A 27361-nucleotide genomic window follows, 5' to 3' on the forward strand; every position below is an offset into this window, starting at 1 on the left:
AGAAAAACCTTTAAATGGTTCATACACAGAAGAAATAGATAAGGAGATATTCTTGAGTTATAACTTGAATTCATAATGCTTTGTTCTCTTATCAGATGAATCAAACAAGTTTGAGTTGATAAGGCTGTATTTGCATTACAGGCCTACCGTTCACTATTAATTGTGGTTTTGCTACAAACCCTTACCATTCGCTCACTAAATTTTTAGTAAGGCATTTATTGATCTGTTCAAGGCAATCACATAAGTTTATTCAACTAGATGCATTAGGAAAATTTTATACTGTGTTTTGAAATATGCTTCTGTAGTGTGGAAAGATGATTAGATAATGAGTGCTGAAGGCAATAATGAATTGAAAAGCAGGGATTTGCATACTGAATAGCTACTGAAACAAGGTGTACAATATCTGGCATTCAAGAATTCGGAGAGTACAGAATGCTTGGCCATAATTATGCACTGTATTTCTCAGTCATAGTGCAAGATTCCCTGTACCTGACTAGTGGAAATAATTTCTATACTCTGCAATATAGAATATAGTCTAGAGTAAAGGATTGACAACTCAGGTAAAAGCCTGTTATTGTCAAAAATACCCATTAAAATTCCATTTAAATACTATTGGACTATTTCCAACATGTGATAATGTTCCTGTCTGGTTTGATATGTATATGAGGTATAATTAGTATAAACATTTTAAGGCACAGTTTGTAATCCATGGAGAAAAATCTCTTTCAAATCCTCCAAACTTCTTTCAAATTCCCACCAGATGCCCACAAGCTCATCTGTTCCACTGACCCATGAAAAAGGTCTTTGTGATGTAGTTTATTGGTGAGTTAAACAAGCAGAGGCAGCAATTTCTGTTGTTACTATATCCCATTAAATCTACTGAAGAATACATTCTTAAGAAGAATACTATTTTTTGTCACAGGACCTGTCTGTTTGAGTGAGTTTATAGTTCACTCTGCTGAAGTCTCACTGAAGCCAATAAAACCAGTGTGGGATTTGCCTTTCATCCACTATCAACAAATCGTTGCCCTGCAAAAGCCAGCACCCTCTCTGTATTTGAAATGTATCACTGGATGGATCTGACTGCTTGAATTTTATACCTTCAGATGCTTTCTTTGAATTTTATTTTCATATGCTCCCTCCTGCCTTCAGAAACAGAAACAAAACTTGAAGCAAGGATATAATTTCTGCTGTACTACTTCAGGTCCTCTGGTGCTAACAAGCTCTCTGCAAGCATGGGGCTGTCCTTTCAGTGGTAGATGAACAAATTAGGAGATTCACATCTTGAGCAACTTGTAAGGCATACTGCAGGGATTAGAACTGTGTTTTTGGAATCTAGAGGTATAGTTGTCTCCTGTTCAGATATTTCTTTTTTTTCTTATAAGAAAAAAAAAAAAAACCACAACCAAGCCTCAAACAAAGAACCACCCAACTTCTTTACAAACATGTGGGTCTTTTATTATCAAAACACTTTGTTTGCAAGAGAAAGTACTATTCTGAATGGCTTTATGATCATGTAATGATTGCAAAAGCTTTTGTTTTAAGCTGGACTGTGAGGTGGAAACTAAGGCCAGATTATTTTTTTGTTTGAGATTCAGATATCTTCATAAGGTGAAGCTGTTTCATTCCATCTTAAAAGAAAATAACTTTATCACATTTAAATAATTTAAATATTTCATGGTGAATTGTTTCATTAGTTGAAGGATTTCAAATTCTGTTACAAGCCATGATATTGTGCACAGCTCATATCATATATTTTTACAGGCAATGTTGATGGGAAGGGGCAAAAAAATGAGCCAACATAATCTAAATATTTCAAATTGATTAAAGAGCAAACAGTTTGGACAAAGCAGCAGTCAACTCAGATGGTGTTACAGGGAGGACTGCTTTCAAACAATGTGGCAGGTCACTGTCTCGTTTCTAAATATGTATCAGAGTAGAGGCACCACTTTAATCATACCAGGACACCAGTTCTTTCCATCAGTGTTGGATGCTATCATAGCTTGACAAATCCTCAACAGTTTGCATGGAGATTTCTTGTCTCAAACATTAACGTGATCATGGTTGCACATCTCAAGATCTGAAGCCTTTCCTAGTTAAAGGCTGCAACTGGAACATTCCCATGTGTTACCACAGGTGGTTTTTGAGCAAAAGTTGTTGCCACAGCACACATTGCACATTGAAATCACAAGCAACATGCTTAGAACACATACACCACATAATGTAGTGCATTTTTTGTTTTGTGAATGGCATACACTGCCTACTGCCAAATACAGCATAACTAAAGATCCTGTATATACGTACACTATATACCATCAGGCATGCACTGTATACCAAGAAAAAGTGAGCACAAGCCTGGTGCATAATAGATTACAGAAACATATAGAACATATATTGGAACACATACATCATACTGTAAAACATATGGAACAGAATGCTAAAACTAAATCAAATATTTACCATGCACTGTAATGTTTTCAGAGCAGGACTATAGTCAGCATAGCCTCTTCACTGGGAATTATGCAATTATACACTTTCTCATTTTGAACTGGAATAAAATGGCAAAGTTTGCATTCTTCATGAAACATCTTTATAATTGTTTTAGGTCAAGGGTTTTTTTTTTCTTTTTTCTTTTTTTTTTTTTTTTCCCACTTTAAAACATTATACAATATCAAAGAAGCTCAAAGTCACTTCAGAACAGTAAGTTGAAATGTTCTGCTCCACAAAGCTTCAAATAGTCTTGTTAGTACTATCTAAATGCTTCATTTTTTGATAGACTTTTTGCACAAATAAATCACATTTTCTATATACGCCTTCTGGTATATATACTCATTTTTGGTAGAAAAGTCAATAAAGCAACCTTTGTCTGTGACTAAGTGTTCATGGGAAAAAAAAAATTGTTAATCTTGTCTGCAGTCATAGAACACCAGTGAAAAGTTTCAGTCCCTGATCTTACTGGTTGTGTCACAAAATCTGAGAGTTGTAAAATAGGGTATCAATGACTTTTGTAAAGTGGGACCTTTTATAGTTCTGTGCAAGTGCATATGCGTAAAGAGGGGAACGAATATTTCCCATGCCTAAATTTAATGGGTTCATTTACCTTGTAAAGTACTAAAAAAAAAAATAATATCTTTATGTTCTTTACTAAACGAGACTTCCTGTTTAATTCATATTCTCTCTGCACAATTTTAAACTACTAAAAAGTGCTGAGTATTATTTAAAAATCCAGTCTAAACCCCAATGTTCTATGTGGACACATAGAAATCAGATTAAATAGATCACAGACCTATAAAACTTTGCTTAACTAGGATTTTCTGAAAGTGGGCTAAGAGAAACTTTAAAGGGTAGATTAATGACTGTAGCAAGTTGCAGAAATAAAACAATACAAGATGAAAGATACTTGGTGTGCTATTCGCTTCTGCTTTTGCTGTTATTGACACTGTCTGTATTTAAACGAGGTTTGCCAACTTTAAATAACTTTAAATAACTATGATTTTTAACACAATCCCTTTTGTATAATGGCAAACACTCCACATGCCTGCAAAATAAAAATGTCCATATTATTAATAATTTAATTTTCTTCCCTTTTTGCTTCTATGATTGATCTCATGGCTATTTCTTTATTATTAAATACTTTGTATTGCACAATGCAGTGAGTGTCTTCTGCACAGCAGTGCATCGTAGGGACTTACCCAGAAGCCAGGATTCAGAATGGGACTGATGTGTCTTTGGGACCATCTTAAAGTACTTTTTTTAATAATGAACTAAAACTGCTCTGGCTGGAAAAAACCTGCAATAATTCAAGGGAAGCAAATGGCTCACTCCTGGTTTGGGACTTCTTAATTAGCAGGACTTCTTAATCAACTGTTGTGAATTGTCATTCTGGAAATAATTCTTCTAGTAAAGGTAGGATTATGCAAGCAGTAACCTTTCAGGAAGGTTTTGTTTCACTTCAGCCAGCAGGTAAGCCTGTGGCTAGTGACTACATGCCTTTCGGTTTTGGAAGCATTTGATGAAAACCAACACTGATATAAATTCAAGAATCATAGAATGGTTAGAGTTGGAAGAGACCTTAAAGATCATATAGCTCCAACTACCCTGCCATGGACAGGGAGACCTTCCACTAGACCAGGTTGCTCAAAGCCCCATCCAACCTGGCCTTGAACACTGCCAGGATGGGGAATCCACAGCTTCTCTGGGCAACCTGTACCAGTGTCTCAACACCCTCATAGTGAAGTTTTTTCCTAATGTCTAATATAAAGCAATCCTTTTTCATTTTAAAACCACTCCCCCTTATCCTGTCACTACATGCCCTTGTAAAAAGTGCCTCTCCAGACTTCTTGTAGGTCACCTTTAGGCACTGGAAGGCTGCTATAAGAGAAGAGCCTTCTCTTCTCCAGACTGAACAAGGTCAATTCTTTCAGCCTGTCTTCATAGGAGAGGTGCTCCAGCTCTCTTTGTGGCCCTGTGGACTTTCTTGAGCAGGCCCAAGTCCCTCTTACGTTAGGGGCCGCAGTGCTGAATGCAGTGGTCCAGGCAGGCTTTCACAAGAGCAGAGTAGAGGGGGAGAATCACCTCCTATGACCTGCTGGCTGTGGTCATTTTCATGCAACCCATTGTTATAGGTTTGCTTTCTGGGCTGCAGTCACACACTACTGGCTCATGTTGAGCTTCTCATCAGCCAACAACCCCAACAACTCCTCCTCAGGGCTGCTTTTAATCCAGCCTCTGCCAAGCCTCTAGATGTGATTGGGATTGCCCTGGCCCAAGTGCAGAACCTTGCACTTGGCCTTACTGAACTTCGTGAGGTCTGTGTTGTCTCATCTCTCAAGCTTATCAAGGTCTCTCTGGATGGTATCCCTTCAGCATGTCAACTGCACCACACAGCTTGGTGTTGTCAGCAAGCTTGCTGAGGGTGCACTCAATCGATCAATAAGATGTGAACAAGAACCAAAATCAGCACTGTATCTGTGACCTGCATGTAACAGGTCTGGTAAAGACTACTGCTTTTGAAGCTTAATGCTGAAACTTCCCATCAAAATGGAAATTTTAATGACCAATTTATAAAGCACCAATGAACTATTCAAAATGCTTGACAGCTGAGATCCCTCTGTACTAGTTAGAATATCTGTAGTTATATGTCCACCTGTGCTGTACAGAGATCATGCACTGTAGAAACCTGCCTTTCCAGGAACCAGCTCAAACGTAATACAAGATCATGCTGGTTATTTATACAATAAATAAGCAGCAGCCTACAGTTATTTATATGGTTAATAAGTAGCAGCTCATTGCTACTATTCTAACTTTCTGGATAGTCCACATAATGGGGTGAAAGACACATCATCCGCATTTGCAGGAGTAATTAACATCACTATTATGCCACATCCCACTCCAGCACTTAATACTACATATTTCAGAGTATTAAATAAATGGAATTATAAAAAAAATTTGGAAACTGTCATTCATATTGAGATTATGCTACTGTAATTAGATAGCTTTACTCTGTCTGCTAAAAAGTACAAGGAGTATATATTGCAAAACCATTTAAAGCTTGGTTTAAGTACCTCTGATATCATACCAAAAGCATTTAAAACATTCTGGCATTGTCAAAACACTGGGCAAAATCTAGAAAAAATGAATTGAGTCATAAGACACGCCAGATTTTTAAATATCTGTTGCTGATATTTTTAATCGGTTGCTCTGATTTATCAGTTCTCATTTTGAGACACTTTACCGCTTTCTCTGTGCAGACATGCCTTCAGTAAGGCTTTGTCCCAAAGTCCATTGCAATAGGAAAAAATTGCCATTGGCTTCAATGGTTTGGGGAAATTTTGCCCCAGATCAAAGTGAAATTCTTTGATGCTTATTTCCAAGCATGTAGTCTTTGAAATCAGAAAGAAGCAGGAAATGTTCTACTCATCAGTACAGACAAGCAGTTGCTGCTATTATTAACCAATGGAAGGTTCATTCTTTTCATAATGCACCACTCTTAATGGCAACTATTTTAAGATTTGGTGGCAAAGGATCTGCAAGGAATCTCCCAAATAAAATAACTAATCCACAGTTGTTATAATACTCCCCTCAATAAAACCTCCTTGAATGCACCAAAATACTGTCAGTCAAAATTCTTGGATGTGTGCATATTTACCTTCCAGGTGACCCTAATGCTTTGTGAAGATATAGGTTCAAGTTGGACATCCTGAGGTGGACCATCAGGAGCTGGAAAGAGAGAAGAGAGACACATCAAAACTATTCCTCATAGCCCACAGAAATCAGCACTTCACATAGCATGTCACCATCTTAACACACCAGCATCACAGAGATTTGGACTGAGTCAATGTCATATGGAAAACGGCATACACAACTTCATTGCACAAAACTAGAGCATAGCATCTTCCTATTCAGGTGTCATGTCTGATCACCAGTGAAATACAACACATGCCAACATATAGCATGGTAAATAAAATAAGAATGAATAATAGTGACTTTTCATGTTTAGTGATACTCTCACAGTGCTGTTTCTGTTTTGTAAGTAGGCAAGACGTGTTTTCAAGAGTCAGAACCCTGTGGGTGATAGAAAGACAGTAGAACCCATTTGAAAGCGAGACAGGAGCTCCTCGTCCAGCCTTCATGTTGCACACTTCCTAGTGGGATCTGCTTTGTTCAGTAGTGACTGAGCACATTCAGCCAAATATCAAATATTTCATACTCAAAAAGCTGCACACTTTACTCTCCCTCTCTCCCCATTATAAGTATTTCAGCCTGGAAATCAGACAAAAAATAACTGCCAGATACAAAAAGTGTGCCTGAGTTAGGTAGAGTTTCATTTAGTATCAATATGCTGCCGAGGGTTTGCATGATGCTTTAAAGGCAAATGAAAAAAGAAGACCCTGATTCCAGGGAAACCTACTTGTCAGCTGGGCAGCTATAAAGCAGATCAAGAATTAGATGGGTTTGAACAGAAAGATCTGAAGTAAATTGCTTGCTCAGTGTTGTAAATCATTGTAAAAGAAAGATCTGAAGAAAGGAATGGAGTCATCTTGAGCTGCTGTAGAGGGTTCCCTTGATGCAGAATATGGCCTCAGTAAAAGGTATTAAATTAAGTTTAATAGCATGACAAAGGAAGTAAAGCAATAAAAAGGGTGAGATGGGGCTGTTAGAGGTGGAGCAGCAGTAAATGACAGCTGTGGTGAAAGGAACCAGAACGTATTGCTTTAACTGATGAAAGCACAGAGACCCAGAATACAGCCTATAATATGTTTAAGTTGTTAAATATGCCTTATTCTGTGCCATTCTTGACTGTCCTTCAGATAGGAAATTTCCAAAGGTTGAAAACACTTTATTTCTATTCTTCCTGCATTACTGTACAGGAAGAAGAAGAGGAAAAATTCTACTGGCAAAAATGAGATCACTCTGAATTTTTTTAACCCTGTCCTTGATTCTGACTCCCTGTTGACAAACATGAATGGCATTTCTCCAGGTACATTATAATGTAGCGGAATTTGAGAAAAGCATTTGAGTTTAAAAATGGGGTTTAAAATGTGCTTCTTAAAATATTGACTTTTTCTTGAAGGACCCCCAAAATTTTCCAGACTGGAGTAGGTAGCTGTTCCCAGCATACCATAGTGAAATGTTAAATAAGAAATCATTTTAAAAATATATTTAATGTTATACAGATTTTGTGTCAAAGACATAAAAAAAGCCAAGATATCCCAGCTTCCTACATTGATTTCAGTATTAAACAGCAGCCATGATGCTTTTTTATTCGTGATAAACATTAGTGCAAGTGGGTACTTGCAGTCTATTTTCAAACACAGGAGCTAACCATGGTTGCATAGAGTGAAAAAAGTGGTCTGTAAGCTTTGAAATCATGCCATTCTTGACTATCCTTTTGCCACAGAGACCACATACAGTTTTCTAATAGATAGTGCTGGCTGACTCAGGTCACTGTAATATGTCATATACAATCTGCACCCTCTTGCCAATAGCATGGTTTGAGTTGTCCAGTTTTTATATTGTCTTTCTTGGACCTTTATTTTGCTCCCTTCTCATTACCTTCTCTCTCATTCCCTGCAGCCATGCTGCTCTCCATTTCCTATTGTAAAAGCAGAGAACAGAAGTAAACAGTGATCAAAGATATGGTGCTCCTGTACATCACATACCATCTGAAATAAAAATCCAAGAGACAAACATCATATGCTCGCCTAAGTCTGACCTCCTCTCTTCCAGTTGTTCCCTAGGTAGATCAGTGACTTTTGAATACAATTCCACACTGTTAGTCTTTTTCTCCAAATAGACATCTCCTTTAAAGACAGTAACAAAAGGACCAATTATTCTGAATCTTGGTTACAAAGAACTGAATAAAATGTGGTGTTAAGGTTCCACCCTGTTCACAGGGAAGCTGTTTTTCAATTTCAAGGCCAGCTGCTGATCCTGACAACTTAATTAACAGGCAGGAAAAACTCAGCAAGTAAGAAATATCCCAAGTATAAGTAAATAAGACCTACCCCTCTACTTTGATGTATATGCACAAGAAAGAATATGCATTTTGGGGACAGGTGATGCTGACCAGAAGAAAGGATAGTCTGTTTTCATTAGCGATTTCACATTTTCATTGAACAAAGGACAAGAAAAATCCTCACCAAATGATAAATATTTTGCAAACTATTCACCATTAATAAAGCTGTTCACTGAAGGATTTCCTTCCACTAGGGTGAAAAAACACCTGGTGCAAAAAGAAATGCAGCTGATATTTGTCTCCTGCTTATTTTGCTTTTCACTGTGAACCCTTGGATCTTGTTCTTATTCAGCAAGTCCCTTGGAGACATGAACATGTTCTCCTGACAAGGGGTATATTTTCACTGTAGTAAATTCACCCACAGAGAAAATGTGTAGGAATTACACAGCTGTATTCATAAGAGCTGAACTAAAAACTGGTCATGGGTGTTCAAAGCCTAGACCAACGTGAATCTTGAAAAAAGGTAGGAATTTTCACTGCTAGAAGACTGCTACCCAGATACTTGCATTGCAGTTTTCCTCTCAAAATTCCTAAAGAAGGAAGCACTACTGACTCAGCATAAGGTAACAGGAAAAATAAAATTAGCAAGATAAAAATGTGTTTTCCAATAAAAGTGAGCAAGCTTCTTTCTGGTCAAGACTTCAGAGTAATTCCATCCAGTTTTAGCTGCTTAGGTAACTCTCAACACCTTTCTACATTGTATGCAATTGGAACATATGCCTAGCAGAAGTATTCTTGGCCATTCAGCATTTTCATTCCTAATTTCTGAAACAGAGAGCTGTAGCTCTCTGCTTTTCACCCACAAGTAACATGCAGGACTAGGGACATAGTAGCACGCACAAGGCTATGCTGGCCTTATCCATCTGCCACTTCAGATAGCTCTGAGAAATAAAAATAAGACAGCACTGGAAGGCAGCAATTTGAGTACACAAAAGAGTGGCTCCAGCCACCAAAGCGAAAATGCCCACACAGCCATCCTGGTACCGAAACCTACAACAACGTAGACGAATACATGGCAACAAAGAATGGGAGGATGACATTTAACTGATGACAGCCAACTGACTTATACAGCAATCAGAAAACAAAATGGTGAGTGAGTTCGGGGATGGAATAGTAAAAGAAAGATTTGATTCATATAGATCAATGTTCTCAATGAGTTAGCTTAAATTAGTTACCTACACTAATATCTGAGCCTCTAAGGAAAACCACATGACCCGCAGGGGAGGAACTACCACTAAAACCAGGATGATGTTCATTGAGTTGCGTAACTGTAGATATAGGTGTGCTGTTTTCAGTACACCAGGCTAAAAATTTGAACACAATGTCTTCTCTGACCACTAGATGCCACTGAACAGCTTTAATTACGAGCCTGCACGATGAAGTTGCAAAAGTCACAGTGTTTTATGGGAACAATTCAGTTATTTCTTTTGATGCAGCTGCAGCAACACAAGCATCATTTCAGGTAAAGATTCCTTATGTCAAAGAGCAATAATTCCCAGCTTGATTTAAATGCTACAAAACCCGAGCGTACCTGCTTCATCAGTAGTGATGGTGAGCTCATTGCTGGCCTCACTCTTGCCAATGCGATTCTTGGCATACATGCGAATGTTGTAAGTTGAGGAAGGGTGGAGGTCAATGATAGTGGCTTGGTTTAGCTGAGGGGAAACATCTTTGGTTCTCTGAACAGAATCCCAAGAGTCTATTTAATAAGAGATTAAAATAAAACAGAGAAATAAAAGATGATGTTAACATCACTAACATAAGCTTGCAGTTAAACTGTCTCACAGAGCGGGATACTGCCATCGGTGAATTAATCCAGAAAACGCCTGCTGCTAAAAGAAAATCGACTGATCCCCTTCCTTGGCAGCACTCCCAACTGCTCCTAGTGTGGTGCTGTGAACGATGGGATCTCAGCTCTGCGGTCATCAGCATATCTGAGGAAATAGCTACTCATTTGTCTTTTTTTGAGGAGGTGGTGAGAGCAGCAAAGATTCCCCAGGTCTGCGTGTGCACACACTGTTTTTTCACCATTGCCACATTGGAACAACTGTGAAAAAGATGGAAGCTGCTTCCCCAAAGAGATCCTCACTCAAGGAGAAGGTTAGCTGTGCTCCAAAAAGGGAGGAAACAAAGTTAATAAACAGGAATGTAGGGCTCAGACTAGCAGGGAAATTAGGCAGAAATTTTGATCCCAAACTCCAGGAGCTCACACCATAGGGAAACAGTGAGGGCAAGCTTACAGTACTTAAACACAAGGCTCAGCACCCTCCAGGACTGGTGCTATTTCCCTGACTTGTGTTAGGATGCAGGAGCAGGGGAATACTCGGCATAAGACAAGGGGAATGTTAAAGCCTTTTACCTGTTTGCGTGTATCTGTAAAAAGAGGAGCACATTGTTATTATTCATGCTTACTATTCATCTGCCTGTTCCTTTTTTAATAAATTCTCCAGACATATAAGAAAAGGATGGAGATTGACTGAACACAGTAACTCCTCCTTTTTATCCAAGCATTCAGTTGCTGCAAACAAAATAATAGAATGTAGCTGTTTAAAGCATTTTGATGTCTTTTATGAGTTGCTATCCTTAATTTCTTTCTTACTGCAGCGGATGTTCTTCCTTTAACCTCTGCAGCATCCTATGGGGGATGTCACTGAAGACTCTACAGGAGTGTTTTACAGTGTGGGTCACTGCAGGCAGGATCGCAGAAAGCTCAGCAGATAAGAGACTGCTTTAAAAATAGAAAGCTCACAGACACAAAATATTTGCACATGCTGTGTAAATTCTTTTATATGAGCTTGCTAAAAGATGCACAACTTGTCATGATGACATCTGCAGCTTGGCTGGCTACAGGGCCTGTTTGCTTGTCTGTGTGGCTTTGTTTACCCAGCAAACATTTAGGAAGCAGACATTAAAGTGCTAACCAGATTCACTTGAATATATTTTTCCGTGGTAACTGAGTTTGTCACCGCTTCCTCTGTAGGATACTTTCAGAAGCTCTAAAGCAGTTACCTTGCAGTGCAGGCAGCACTGCAACAACTTGGTTTCAGTTTGCTACAACTTTGCAGAATTTCTTAAACTTTTCAGAATTTTAACCAGTAGTTACCCTCCATTATGTTAAATCTTGTACTAGCACAGGTGGAGACTCTGTTCCAGTGTTACCACACCAACAAGAAATGCATTTTAACAAAAGACCTGCTTGGTATGGAGAATTGTGTTAAACTGCCCTTGAGGGTGATGAGAATTTATTTAAATTTAGTCTGCATATTACCAAATTGCTTAAGTTTGCACTTGGTTGTTTGAAATACCAACCTCTATGGTACGTATTAGCTGCTGAAATCAAATAAACGAATTTGAAAAATCCTGGTGATTCTTAGTAGATTAAGCAATGATGCATCATGGAGAAAGAGATTTATGAAAACGCAGGTCTCCAGTGTTTATTTACAACTCATGCATGGACTTCAGGTGTATATTTTGATACATGCGCCCCCTTCTTGAAGGGTAAAATAAACCAGCAAAAGCAATCCCTCCAAACTGAACCAGCCCAGAGAGCAATTAATCAATTTCTTTCCAAAACTGTTTTCAATTTTGAAAATTTTAAGTGTTTATAAGAATAATTGAAAAAAAAAAAAAAAAAGTTAATTTTGCTTTCTTCTGTCAAACCCAAAAATATTTGGTGGTGTCTACGTGGTGAGTAATTGAGTGAGGTACTCAGATTGACTATTGGCTCTTCTGGTTTTCTTTTTGACAGCTTCATACCAGTTCCCAAAAGGAACACGTGGAACTCTGAGGTTACTGTGCTGCGACCAAAAAAGCGGCTGTAGCTCGAGCAAGGCTGGTGCTGCCGCCCCGTGGCCTCTTCCGGTACTACACCGCACCTCCGTGGGCAGGCGTAGTAGGAGCCCCTAGCTCTGCAAAGGCGTCTGTGTCCTCTATTCACACGTGAGCACAACAAAGAGCAAAGCGCGTCCTCTCCCTTCAGGTCAGGGCTTAAGCGGAACTGATGTTAAGTTTTCCCCTCAGCTTTCCCTCATGACGTGAAAAATAAAAAATATAAGGAGAAAGGCACAAAGAAGGACACACACACCTTTTCCTAACGTCAAACCTTGTTGTACACCTCCAGTGGAAATGTCTGCTGGCTACACATCGGTGGTTTTAGGGAGGGGTATTACAGGTACATTTCTGTACAGACAAGCATTGTACCTAAGTACTGAAACAGCCTGAAAAGCTGAGCTCTCATCTTCCTCCTGCATGGCAACTGGACCCTACAGATACCACCTACCCAAATGACAGGCAACTCCATGCTCCTTCTAGAAGGTAAGCAGAGTGTCTTTTTTCACACTAAAAAGAGAAAGTACTTTTTGAGAGTAAAAGAGAGTGTCTTTTTTTGTTTAATTGCACTGCAGGGGTAAATTGGATACCTGAGGGAAGCACCATATAGGGAACTCCATGCATGACATGTGGTCACCAGCACGTTCTCTGAAACTGGAAAGTTCTGCAATTTTCCTTTTTAAGAAACCTAGATGTTGCATCCTGCTGTAAACCCTCTTCTGAGTCCTCAGGGTAAGCAATGTAGGTGGAAAATTCTTACTAAACACAGCTGTGCAGCTTACAGCTTTACTTTGGCCTTGGCAGGATGTTCACTCAGCTTACCATCTGGATTGTGAATGTTTTACCTAAGTTTTCTTCTGTCCCTGTAATAATCTGGAATTGTGAGGAGCTTTCTTAATTCCCTCTTCTTTGTTCTATCTTCCTTTAACTACCCAGTACAAGTTCTTCAGTAACCAGGTTTGATGTTTCATTTTCTTGATTATTTAATTACTGAAAAAATTCACGTGCAAGAATTCAAAAACCCAATCCTAGTTTCTCCGAAGATTCAGCCTTAGATTCTAAAAAATTATGTTTCTATTATTTGCAGTGAGATGTAGGAAATCTGCTCTTTTTAGGACATGAACTCCAGTGTTTGTCTTCATATACAAAGAAATACTTTCTCCAACACTAATTCTGCCACTCACTGTTTTTTCTTTCTTTCAGTTTTTTTAACCTTTATCACTGTTGTGTCTTGATGTTTTCATTCAGTCTGATAGTGCCTCATTTGCTGTCTTGCTAGTGATTTATCGTGCCATATTAGAGAGACATAATTTTGTAATGCAAGCTCATGGTGATTACCACTTCATCTTTGCCTGCATTCTGCATTATCACTTGAAAACATTGAACTAAATCCAACAAAGATGGTTTAGAGCGCTGTAATCTTTCAGGTACCATGCTCACCTGTACATTATCAATTTCATTTCCAAAGCAAACGTAAAAATGATAACTTATGATTTAAAACTCAAAAATATTTTATCTAGTAGGTAGAACATCTCAAAATTTTTGCCTAAGTGAAGCACAAAGGAAATACTCAATGTAGACAAACAAAGAATAGAAAAGATGAGTAGTAGAATAGTTTTTGAAAAAACTTGGCAAATATTAGAATTTCATGAACAAGTACATTTTTCCATCTCAGAACTAAAGGGAGAAGACTGTAAATGGACTGTAGTTGCTTTGATAAACAGAATGCTTCACTGATAAGCACACAGAGCCTTCCTATTAGTGAACTATATTCCCTTTCAAATAGTGCAAAAAACTCCAACATGAAGTAGTACAATATAATTTCTCAGTGTCTTTTTAATAATACTTGAAATATGAAACATTGTTCCATCACAATTGTCCTGCTTGTCCCTTCTCAAATCATGAAAGAAAGGACTGAGATTAAATATTAGGAAGAAGTTCTTCACTACGAGGGTGTTGAGACACTGGCACAGATTGTCCAGAGAAGTTGTGGATGCCACATCCCTGGAAGGCTTTCTTCATCTTAAAATTCTCTTAAATACTCTTTTCCACTGCTAACTTTCCAGGGAGGACGCCATATACTCATATATTGATAGAAAACAACTTCTAAAAATCGGCTCTGCAGGAAAAGATAATTTGTAAAGGTGGATGGTTTTTTCTATAGGGAAAAAATAGAACTTGAAAATTTAAAAAAAAAATCCAAATGGATTAAAGATAAGAACAGGGACCAAGAATCAGCTATCAAAACCATACCAGCTATCAAGCTATCACCTAGAATGGCTTATTTTACAACACAATTTTTCCACTTAATTGTAGGTTTTCTCTGGTAAAAAAGAAAAGCACTAATTGCTAAACCTAATGCCTTTGGCTCAAAAACAAAAAAAAAAAAAAAGAAAAAAGGCAACAACAAATGAAGATAAATTTTGCTGTGGAAGATTAAATAAACCATGGTAAAAATTTCCATCAGGCAGTTTCAATTTATGAATCATCTTTTACGATACAGACTCAGTGATGAATGACTAGTGACAGGGATTACTTCAGAGGAAGATTATTTCTTACCTGACTTATTCTTGCACTCGATATCGTAGCCGGTGATTGGACTGTTCCCATCAAATCCCATGGTCCATCTGAGGGCAATACTGCGTGCTCTCACTTCTCGGATTTCTATTTCAGGAGGGTCGGGGGGCTCTGAGTAAACATACACACAGTTTTAGTCAGAAGGAAGCCTGTACTCTTAATGAGGTAACATTAATGAGCGTGGCACTGGCGTAGCTTGCTGGTGGTAAGCTCTCATGGCATTTTCTCTGATCACTCTTTAGTACCCTGAGCCAGTTAATCACCTGCTGAAGAATGCTCAACAAGAGGGAGGAAAGGTCAGTTTGCAATTAGGAGTCACTGATGCAATCTTGAATACTGACTTCCGTTTTAACCTTCTTATATGCAACCTAGAGCTGCGTTTGCCTAAAAGCACTCCAGATTGGACTACACATGCTAGAAAAGATTTTTTTGCCTTGAACCCTATGTTTCACTGATACTTCCACAGTTTTTACACAAAAGGTGACGGTAGAAATACGAATACTCACCTTAAAAGTGCTAAATTGAGTAGGGGGAGGGAGTAGAATTTCTATCTCATTGAGTATGTTTAAAAGTATTTATTTAATAGCAGAATAATTTGATAACAGTATGAAATTATACTAAAGCCTTTTTCTGCATTTAGAATTAAGGTTATAAAGAAACAGCATTTATTGCCATTCTAATGCCGCTTTAAATTGTCACGGCAGCTTAAATGAGCAGTGGTGTAGCTGAGAACCTGTCCCCAAATTCCACCTGAATTATTTGACACATTTGCCGTAGGCATTTGCTGAAATCCACTGTTTCAGTGATTCACTGAAATCCACTGTTTCAGTTTCTGTTGTTTGAAATCAAGAGTGGGGAGAAAGAAATTTGCAAGTCTTAAAAATCTATTGTGTGCATGCTCAAAGGCATACAAGCACAGGGAGAAGCATCGCACAGAGAAGTAAGCAGTAGTCAGTGGCTGAGTCCTGCCCATGCTCTGCATCTTGCATACTGTAACCTCCATCACCAGGACGTGTTGCTGTCTGCCTGCATGGTACCCTGAAGGAGGAGAGACCGCACCCCAGGAAACATAGGTTTCCGGAGTTTGTAACGTGCAAACTAATTCCAATTTATTTTGACCGATTAAACTAGAAATATTTTGTTTAAAGATCCACAGTAGGTTTAGCATTTCTCTAGAGATAAAGTCAGATCACTTCTGCTTTATTTTGATATTGGGGTTTAGGTACATTTGTTCTTTAACAGCAAATGCATCCCTCTCCCTGCAAAAAGTAGCCTCCTCATATCCGCTGTCCCTACTGAAGATGATAGCCTCAAGTATCTTTAGCAGATTGTCGGCTAGTATATTTAAGAAAAAAATCTTCTTTTCAATTTGTACATATCTAGAATGACTGAAGCTTATCCTATGTTTTGATTTAATCTTTGATGCTGGAAAATGAAAGACTGAGCACCTTAATGCAGCTCCTCATTTCTTTGACAATGAGGAATACATTTAATTAGGAATCAGAGCCTCCCTCCCCAACAGATTTCTGAGATGGCATACACTTACTGTACTACAATAGCTGTGCTTTTTTCCTTATGTTGTCCTCTTCCTACCTTGCACAGTGAGCTGGATTATTCCACGATCCTCCCCATAAGAATTGATGGCATGGCAGGAAAAGAAGCCAGAATCTTCACGCACAGTTGGCAAAATCTATAGGTGATTTGAAAAGAAGTAATTGATTGAACAGCACATAGAGAAAAAAAAAAAAAACCAACAGCTTTTCTGTATAGTGCAAGAAAAATTGTACAAATTGCTTTACTTGACAGTAATAAATAGATACTGTGTGTTATACACATACATACATATGCATAGTAAAATATCCAGAATACTGAGAGTTATCAAAACCAGCAAGACCTGGGCTGAGGAAGTAGGCTATCTGCTCTACATGTGTAGTCAGGAGTTGGAGCACCACTTATTCCTGTAGCTTCTCATTAGGAGTCTTGTTTCCTGTTACTCCTAAGTTTGCCATGTATTTAACTGCTCAAATTTTCCATACAAAATGGTGCCTCCTGCTACCTCCATGTTTTCCCAGTAATTTCTAAATGTAACTCAAATGGGTGAGGTCTGTGTGGAGGAAATAAAGGTTCAAACCTTGGTGATGAACCCTGCAGTATTAAGCATTGTGCCTCATAATAAAATTTTGAATGATCTTTCTTTTCAATGTGTGATTTAATAATGTAGAAAGTTGCATACAATCTTTATGTACATGATCATAATGATATTTTTCTACAGGACCACTGCTTCATTCCACGTACAATAGGGAGAGTATTTTTTTAAATGAGAAAATATTCCAAATACCATTTTCTTCCCAATGTTCAGTGTGCTGCTCCACACTTTATTTACTGCACACAGTTCAAACTGTGCCCTGAAGACAGACTTATTCATTTTCTCATAGCCTTTTCTGTGGATTCACCTATGCAATACTCATTTCAGAAACATGAGTGAATTTATTTTCATAAACCCTGACATCATGAAAAGTATTACCACCATTTTGTATGAGGAATTAAGGAACCAGACGTATGGTAATATTTGTGGCTGCTTGACAATTTGCCACATATTAGCTGGGCCATAGTAACTCTGTGTGCTCTTTATTCCTTAGCAAAACCAAGGTAATATGGGCACAGCTCTCATTCACCACAAGTTAAGTGGATTAATTTCCCACTCGCTATGAGAATGTTGGAGAGTTATCATCTGAGATGTGGTAACTTGTCAAGCTGTGTGAAGTTGCACATGTGGCTGAGCTTTAAGATAGGAAAACAAAATTTTTCTGAGCCCAATTTGATACATCTAGGGCCTTCTTCCCCCCTGCTCAGAGTTCTTAGCAATAAATAGCTTTTCATGTGTTCATAACAGCTTCCATTGAGTTAAGCTGCAGCTATGAGGGCTTAGTACTTCTGCAAATCAGACCCCCAGGGCTCAAGGCAAGTACCTAGAAAACAAAGAACACACAATTATTGGCCACCTGTGAAAAGTTTGGTTTCAATGATCAGCCTTGCATCACACAGTGTCTTTCATTACTCAACCCTAATTCAATTCCAAAGAAAATCCAAGTCATGCCTCATTGAGGCAGGGGTCCTGCAGAAAAAATAAAAGCCAAGTATACAACTAAAAATTACATCATCATGCACACATGCAAAACCACTGAGTTAAAAGCTTCAGAGACAATGTTAATCCTGACATTTTCTACTTTTGGGATATTTTATCTCTCAGAAGTCAAAGGTTTTGTATGTAACATACATATAGTTGTAGAATGCCACTACCCCACACAACTGCTTTGGAAGAGAATTCTCTAAGCAGGTCTCCAGCCTCCCAAAAAGAAATATTGTTGTGCATCAAGGCATCATCTTATTAAAGTCAATAGGATGAATGAGGGAGAGAAGTCTAGGGGTTTATCCTATAATTAAATATTATTTGTAAGACAAATGCACTAATATGAACAAAATCACACATAGAACTTATTCTTTTTCACAGAAATCAATGACAAAGCTCCCTCACATAGAGCAAATCCAGATTTTTACTGGTTATCATCATCACAATTTTTGGCTACTAAAGAAAGAGATATACTTTTACAGTTACACTAGAATGTCACCAGACAATCACAAGAGAGATAGAAAATTATTTCCTTCAGCCTGGTCAATAATGTTTTTAAGAACATGACTGAAAAATGGAAAATCAAGAATTTTGACTGAGAATCTGTATGATTTTATTTTTTAAGCTTTTTGATTACATAAAGGCACATTTAAAAATATAAAGGAATGGACATGCTCATGTTGTTAAATTTAAAATTTGACTGGAAAAAGCTGTACCCTGGTATGTTGGGGGCAATGTCATAACCGCATCTGTTGTAGATGACATCACAACTATGAGTTTCCTGTGCTTCTGTGGCATCTTGGGGAAACTTAAGTTCCCGAAACAGTAGGTCCACTCATGTAGCCCCTCAAACTAACCCAAGTCAGACACTTACAAGTTAACAGAATACCATATACTGATTCGTCATGCAAGTAGAGATGCATGGTGCCCACACCACCAAACAGCTGCCCGTCACAGAAGCAGAAGTGAAGATGCAGACTATAACCATTTGCTAGGTAGCTTGGTGTCTTCTGCTGTTGTGTACAATAAATACCAAATGCTGGCAGCAGTGGATATACTACTTACATATCTACACATCTTTTCTTTCCATCTCATTCTGAATTTGATGACTAATCTGATTTTGTAAGAATATCACAAGCCCCAAAAAGTGAAACGGAGGAAGAAAAGGTAGTTTAAAAAGACAGCATTTTTATCTCAAAACAGCTTAATGATTTTGGCAAAGGTAAGCCTGACACACGTCAGAGCTAGGGGTCAGATATTCACCCAGCGCTTATCAGTAGTGTACTCAAAACTGAGCTGTGCTGCCCAGGAAGGGCAGGCTAATTTATGAACCACATTGCTCCTGAGACAGAGAGGATGGGGAGCTGCAAGCCAGGCTCACTCTCTTCTTGTGTCTGGAGCATGGGAGGATGGAGATGTTTTTCTAGGGGTTGGGATGAAGAAGCATCCTCTACCTCTTGCTGCTAGCTCTCCAGTGGTGCACCACAGATGGAGCAAGTGGTGGGGCTTTAATTTTTTAGGGCAGAGGTAGTTGTGCATCCTTATCAAAATAAAATAAAGCAACACTCACACATGTAGAAAAGTCATGGACCGCTTTGTTTTCTTACCTGCAGAGTAGAGATCACTTCATCTCCAACTTCCTTGGTGGAAACAAGGTAACGGGACATTTCAGGGTTAATGATTCGGTCTTCTTTTTCCCAGCGGACTATGATGGGTTTCTCTCCATGTGCCGTGCAGCTCATCTCCTTCTTTTGACCTTGTGTTGCCAAGGTGGTATTTGGATAGGAAGTTATCATAGCTGGAACTAAAACCAGACAAAAAAAAAGATCATTCTTCAGTAAGCTGACTAGTCTGATGATGCATGGTTGGCCCTTCAGTCTGGGTCTCATTCAGCTTGTCCATATTTGACCAGATGGCCAAAAATGTCAGAAATTATTTTGCTTTCATTCCTGTGTTAGAGAATATTTTTAAGACTGAAGATGGGCCTCAATGGGAACTTAGCAGAGGGGAGCTGGGACTGGACACTGAGGCTGTAGAGATGAGAAGATGCAAACCCAACAAGAGCCTGACTCCATTTGTTTTGCTGCTCACAGGACCACTTGTAACATAATTCAAATATTCACAGTACATGAAAGTGCTGTAAGTATAAGCATTCAGATATGGGGCCAATTACAAACTGATAAAAATTTCCTATTTCTTCTGATGAGCTACTGTTTTATTTGCTGACATGTATATGCTCTACCATTTTGTATAACATTAATGACCTATCAAAATGAGGGCTCAATTAAAACCACGAACTGTACAAATGTAAAAGAAAGGCTCTGCACCAAAGAGCTTAGCCCATGTATGCACTAAGTACATAGTTAAAATGCACTAAATGTACTAAACAGAAAGTATAATTAAACTGACAGTAAACCTAGCTAGATTTGAGTTCTATTGTATTCAGAAGGTATTTGCAGAAAAATTCGGACATAATTGTCAACTTCATTAATCATGTAGGAATTTAAAAAAAATTGTTAAAAAAAAGTACTCTCTTGCTAGCAAGAATAGGCTTAAACCCAAAGTATTTTCCCATTTTGGAATAATTTTGTTTCTGGAAATAGGAAGTGAAAATCCTCAGAGTGTTTCAACGTAAACCCCTCAAAACACAGCATTTTTGATTCATGATGGTCTCTTTGGTGTCCTCAGTAGTCTGTCTTTTCATTCCCATATTATCTGTCCACCAATGAATAGCATCTGGGCATTTCTGAGTATCAAAGCCCATGAGCCTATCTTTCAGTTCTGGCCTGTTCCCTTCTTGGTTAAAGATGGAAACCCCTGGACAGCACACAGAACTGCTCTCTTCTGAACAAATATATCCACTCCTTTCAAAGCATATGAGGTGACAGTAGAGTCCCTTCTCTAACTCCCTTCTTCTTCACTCCAAGGCTGCCTCCCACAATAGCCTCACTCTCCTTGTTTTTATGCATGAACACGTGCCTCTTCTTATCAGAACAACTCACATCATCTGAACTTCTCTGGGTCTTTATTTTAAGATGCCATTGGCGTAGGACCTTATTTGAGGCTTCCACAGTCTTTCCTTTTGCATAGATTGTATCTATTGCTACCACACAGCAAAAAGAAAAACATAATCCTTATTTGAATTAATTACTATAATTGCTATTCTGAAATGCTAATGCTTGGTGGCATGACCTTTTCATGCCAGAGCTGTTGATGTTCAGATATGACAATATGTCAGGATGCAGTTTCTTCTGTTCAAAGGCTTCCTGAACCAAAACAAACCAATTTGAAAATTAACAGGCCTGTGGTTAGAGTTACAAACGAGATCTAATTACAGGAAGAACTCTTAGAAAGATTGTGTGAGACATGAGGCTTTTTAGTCACTGATATGCATTAGTGATGAAGCACGTCTTGTTTAACAGTTTGGATATTATATATCAATTAATTTTGTCAAAGAGGAGCATTTAAAGATAAAAAATGATGAATAATCAGAATAGAAAATTAGGACAAGTCTGATTCCATCTTCCAGAGAATGAAAATAGCTTCAGTTTTATCTGGTGTCTGTTCAAGAACTAGTACCCACAAGGAGGTTAAATTCAGAAAGTTCACTTTTTGTGACCATCCACTTGTTGCTTCTAAACACAGAATGTAGCATACTAGACCTACACAGCTGTAAACCTATGGGCCCTATATTTACAGGTATGTGCACCTGAATATATCTGCTCTTATTTGCAATACCTGAAATAGACCAATATATCCTTTTATGCATTTTGTTCATTAATAAGAGACCAAATTCAAACGAGTAGCATGTTATTAAGAAGTCCACATTACCATCATTATCTTTTGCCACCACCTTTTTCCTGCCACAGGTCTCTTTCTTCTTCACTCACTGCACCTTTCCACCCCTTTCTCTTTTCCCCTCAATGTAATATGCTCCAGTCCCCTTCACCTTTCCCTCTCTTCTTCCTGCTGAAACCTCCTTAGGTTCAAACATGCTCCCTAACCCCTACAGCAACATCCTTCTCCTCCAACACCATTTTCCATCCCAAATTAAATCATACTAACTTTCTAAGTCACCTAAATGATTTTTGTCTACAGCTTCAGTCCTTCTTCCCACCAGTATGTCCTACTTTGAGTTTCTCTGGTGACAGAGGGAACGTGTGCTTAGCCCACCCAGAGAATGATGAATGGTGTGTGCCTTCCCAGGAGGTACCTCAGCTCCCTGGGTGCCTGTGATCCCTGGGCAGGAGGTCTCAGCATTTGGAGCTGTTGAGCCTTGCATTGGCAGGTCTCCTGCTTCACTGGTATGAGCACAAATTGTGCACCCACAGAAAATGGGACATATGGATTTAAACCCCACAGACCTCAAGGAACCTGTCTCAGAGACTCCTTCCTCACTTTCAGATCTCCTAACCAGTTGTCTAACAAGAGTACCCTGATGGGTGCCATCCAAACAGTGTGACTATCTTGCTTGCTTTTTAAATAACAAAAGCTAGCTTTTGAAACTCAATTTTTTTTTTCCAACAAACTTTCTTAATAAGAACATCATAAAAACATGTAAAGAAAAGATGACTTTATTCCTCAGATACTGCTTTATCCCTGCTTATCCTTCCTTCCTTCTCACATAATCTTCCACACAGATTCCTTATTGCCATAGCAATGCCTCACAGCTAAATATTTCCCCTTCTTCCAAAGCTGATTCTTTACTCTTCACAATTTATCTCCAATGATCCTAAGCTATAAGCTCTTCTTTTTATCTTCTTTAATGTCAAAAGATTTCTGGTAACAAAACCACATTTCCAAGGATATTTTAGGCAACGTATTTCTTCATCCTCAAACTATCTTTAATCAAATTACTGATGCAAATAACTGAGATAAATATGCTGGCTCTTTACTGAAAAAATAATCTATAAAACTGTAAATAAGCAAACTAAATCTGTACTACATATGCATGAGATATTCTCTCAGGATGTCTTAAAAATAAAGTGAAGGCATTTAGAAATATAACAAGATGATTCAGATGCCCTATTAAGTGTGTGTATCCTTTATAGCCCTTCAAATATACATTATATACACACATATATAATGATATGCATTTATATAAGAGAATTTTGGAAGGGAAGGGCATGTTGCTGTATATGCTCAAGGAATGCACAGCATCATTTTCCAGGACTTTGTAGTCGGCTTCCTTATGGAAGAAATCAATCCAGTTATCTCTCCTCTGGGATTCTCCAACATCCTTCTCTGAAGCATGTGCTGGGCATTGTTAAAGGTGTATTGGTCAAAACTGGACAAAATAGAAGCTACAGTTTATAGATTATGGCAATTTCCATTTTTAAGTGATGCATTAATGCTACAAGCAGCATTAATCTTGGAGATTTCTGTTTAAAGTTGGGATTCTGTTTGGAACAATAACACTATGTTACATACATAAATGATTCCAAGACTGTTAAATTCTCTGTATGTTTAAGAACTGTGGCTCCTAAAAAGGTATTTTTCTAGCAACCTGGCTGTGGTGAGAAGAGAGGAATACAGCACAGTCAACACCACAATAGACGGGGAGATGCCGTGCAACATTGTAGGATGTGTTCTGAGCTATGCTGAAAGTCAGATTGCTGATCATAGCCAAACAATGCAGATTTAAGTTGCTCTTGAGAAAGAGGATGTAAAAGATGCAGTAGATAAGCAAATCCAATGATACAGATAATGATCTGTAGATAACTGAACATATTTAAACAGATGATCTGTGCCCTCAAAAGTCTCTTCTTTACACTGATCACTCAGGAACTTGCAATGGTTTGCTTAGTTGCAGAGATGTGCACACTAGCGCTGTAATGAGGGAAGATGAATGCCATCTGGTTTTCTTGAACAGCTTCTAGAACAGAGGGCTATGGTTCTTTGACACAGTGTAAACAACCTTGGGTAAAAATAACATCATGGATGAGGATATGAGTTGTGATAAGAGAAAACTGCATTAAACTTGAAATGAATATATATTGAAAAAAATAAATATATTAAAATTCCATTTTAACATTTAAGCCAAATTTAGCATGTCCTTTTACGCTGGTCAGCCACTCTCTTCTGTGAGAAATCTCTTCTGTTCATGACAAATGAGATTTTTCTACCTGAAAAACAAATTTCTTCTTCCTCAATCCACTTCTGCTCAGGCAAAGAACGCCCATGCAAGTACATTGCTTACATTTAAGGGAGCCTAGCTCTTACACTATAATTAGTTGATACCTATTTGATAGTTTACTTTTAAATTTAGTAGATTTCCGGGAGTCAGTGTGTGCACTGCTATAATTCTTCTCTTAACTTTGTTTTTCTTTTCATAAATGATGTTTTTGCTTAGTTAAGTAGCATCTCTCCAGAATTCAAATGGTATCCTGAATGTAGCAGAGAATTTAAAATCTATAGGACTGCTTAAATACTTCTATTTAAGTACGCTGTTCCTTGGTAAAACTGTATTCTCCAGTCTTCATCCTCAAGAGATGCACAGGACTAGAAAAACACCTGCATATCTCAAACGGTGAAAGAAATAAGTTAACACACATATAAACACCCCATTTTTATGAATACAGCAATTTTTAAAAAATAAGAGACAGAATTAATAACAACTTTTCTACCAATATTCACTAATTTTGAAAATGAAATTAATGTTTGTTACCTACTCAAGTTCATTAGGAAAATATTTTGAAAATTCAATTTAAATTTTATAAGACAGTGGATTTTGAAGGCAATATTTTACTATATATATTTTTAAAAAAGAATTAGTTGTGTAAGCAAAGCAACTTTCATAGACAATACTGGGTGAATTATGTAACTAATCAATATGGCAAGAATTTCAAATTCAAAAAGTGAATGTTTTGAAATTAATTGATGCTGGGGTTCCATGCTAAGAAAAACTATTTCAAACATGTAGACCTGAGAAATTTGAGAAATAAAAATTTGATGAGTTAATATGACAGATTGCATTATTTACTCAGCTTCAGTTTTAGGAATTTACAGTATACATGAAATAAATTCAGAAAACATATTGATAAAAATGTTCCTGAAAATATTTTTAAACCAAAGCAAAAGAAATCAAATCACCTTCTACCTCTAGTCTGCCTTAAAAGGAAGGCTAGTAGCTTTTTCAATGCTTCCATTTGTAACTGGTAGAGGAATGGATTTCTGGACAATAGACATGAACTTCATTAGCGGTTCTATTAGCAAAAATAATTTTCTGACAAAACAGTATGAAAAACAGTACTACCATGGAAAAAGAGACTGCAGAGCAGAAACTGCATCTTTATGTTTCCATTTAGTGAAAAGTGACATCCATGAGAATTATGATATATAAATAATAGAGAGAAATTAAACAGAGACATGACTAGTCCATATCCCAGCCACCTAAGGTTGTATTATAAATTCCATATCAAAATAAGAGACTCAGTGGTATGCAAAAACTACATTATTAGACTATTAAGACATTATTAGAATATTAAGACAATCTTACAAAGTAGTCTTAGAAAAAAAATCTAAAAATAAATAAATCGGAGTGGGAATGTGACTCTGCACATTCTAAAACACCATTTCATCTAGCTATTCCACTGATATAAATGAAGTTACTTTGATTATAAGTATTATTTAAACATACGTTTCCAAGCTAGAACAGTCCTTGTTTGATGCTAAGCTTTAATAAGAATGACAATGATGTCTTGAGTACTTGGCAGCTTCACCAGTGCCTCATGATCTGATTGAATATGTCAAGGCAAAGGCTGTGAACATTTAGGGTTCATACCTTATTCACTCAGAAATGGTTTCAGATCACATTATAGGAAAAAAAGTTGATTTATTTTGCATGACAACTAAGAATTTTAACCGAAAGACACATTAATAAAATAAAAAAGGTCTCTTCTCTCAAATCACAAAGGCAATTCTTTCCTCTTCCTGAGGTCTTTTCTTGCATTAGTTCTTTATTTGTACAGTACAAACTGCTGTCTTCAAATGATACACATAAGACAAGAGGTCTTGATCCTTCCTTTGACTTTGACATGGTTCTGAAATGAATATGACTTTCTTTTGCTTTGCTATGCAGCTTCAATTTCCATTTTGTCTAACTGTACTTCCTAATAACAAGAGAAAGAAAATGGGAAATGATAAGCTGATAGCTTTGTTCCCTGCAGTCAGTTATAGTAAAAGCGTGTGGAAATTTGTGACAAACTAGGATAACCCATGTAAGGCAATGGAAAATCAGTTTCATCAAAGCTTGGCTAATTGTCAAAACAAAAGTGATCAAAGACCTATAAAAAATTACATTAGCATTTATATAATTGTGATTTATGAAGACTTAGACAAAGACCTTGTTCCTACACAATGAATTAATGAACAACATTAATGTTACCATCATCACCACTGTTGAAAATTATGGATGCCTAAAAATTAATATTAGAAACATGTCTCCATTAAGTATAAATTTCTTGGGCCACTTTCTATTCCAAATCAATTATGGTCTTTCATCACTGTATAAAAGTCAGGCTGGAAGGAGCAGGAATGATAAATAGTTAAAACTAGCAAAATATAATTTTAGATAACTTCTCCAATGCTTTGATCTTAAATTGAATTCAGTCTGCCATCAAGATGGCATCAAGTTTTAATGTTAAATGAGAGGGTTACTGCTATTGTAATTGTAAAGTACAGTGCTCTAATTTTTTGTTACTTACTGAATGCAAATCAGTAAAGACCAGAGACTGTAGAATCACATGGGAGAGTGCTCGGTTTCTTACAAGTTGTTATGCTTTAAACTTTCCATTTGTGCCTTTTCATTAAAAATACTAGAACAGTCTGCAAGTTTAAAAGAAAAAAAAAGGGGGGGGGGGGCGTAGGAAGTCACAGGAAAACACAAGCTTTAATCAGGAAATATTTATGACCCAGCAATTCCCATAGGTCTTTTAGATTTTGGAGTCTGTGAAGTGACATGTGTAAATGTCCCTCCCAGGGGAAGATAAGCAAGCACTAATTGAGGTATTGACAAGTTTAAATGAAGCAGAAACACACTAAGAAACACTGGCTACAACAAAAATAAGTATTGGTGAGCAGTGCATCCTGGGACATTAATGGTTTTAATTCACTGCTCATTCATGCAAGTAAGTATACTTTTAAGCACGGTGACTTGGGTCTATAATAGCTCAGTACTGAGTTAAAAAGCCATGAAATACTACCTACTGGTGTATAAGAAAGAGAGCTTCAGTAGAGCTAGTATCATCTAGCCTTTCAAAGCAAATTATATTTTTATTGTTCAGATAGATGCAGGTAGACCAATAGCA

General features: G+C 37.6%; 1 protein-coding gene across 1 annotated transcript in view; it reads right to left on the minus strand.

Annotated features, from left to right (window-relative positions):
- Positions 1–27361, minus strand: part of DSCAM (DS cell adhesion molecule) — a gene marked incomplete at both ends in the record, with an annotated part of 460903 nt that overhangs the window by 84656 nt on the left and 348886 nt on the right. Inside the window, 5 exons of the mRNA XM_080612812.1 lie at positions 6149–6219; positions 10050–10217; positions 14906–15034; positions 16517–16613; positions 19661–19857. Coding sequence (XP_080468938.1) covers positions 6149–6219; positions 10050–10217; positions 14906–15034; positions 16517–16613; positions 19661–19857 — 662 coding nt within the window. The remainder of the gene's footprint in view (positions 1–6148; positions 6220–10049; positions 10218–14905; positions 15035–16516; positions 16614–19660; positions 19858–27361) is intronic.

The sequence above is a fragment of the Psittacula echo genome (assembly GCF_963264785.1).
Source record: "Psittacula echo genome assembly, chromosome: 3".
NCBI lineage: Eukaryota > Metazoa > Chordata > Aves > Psittaciformes > Psittacidae > Psittacula > Psittacula echo.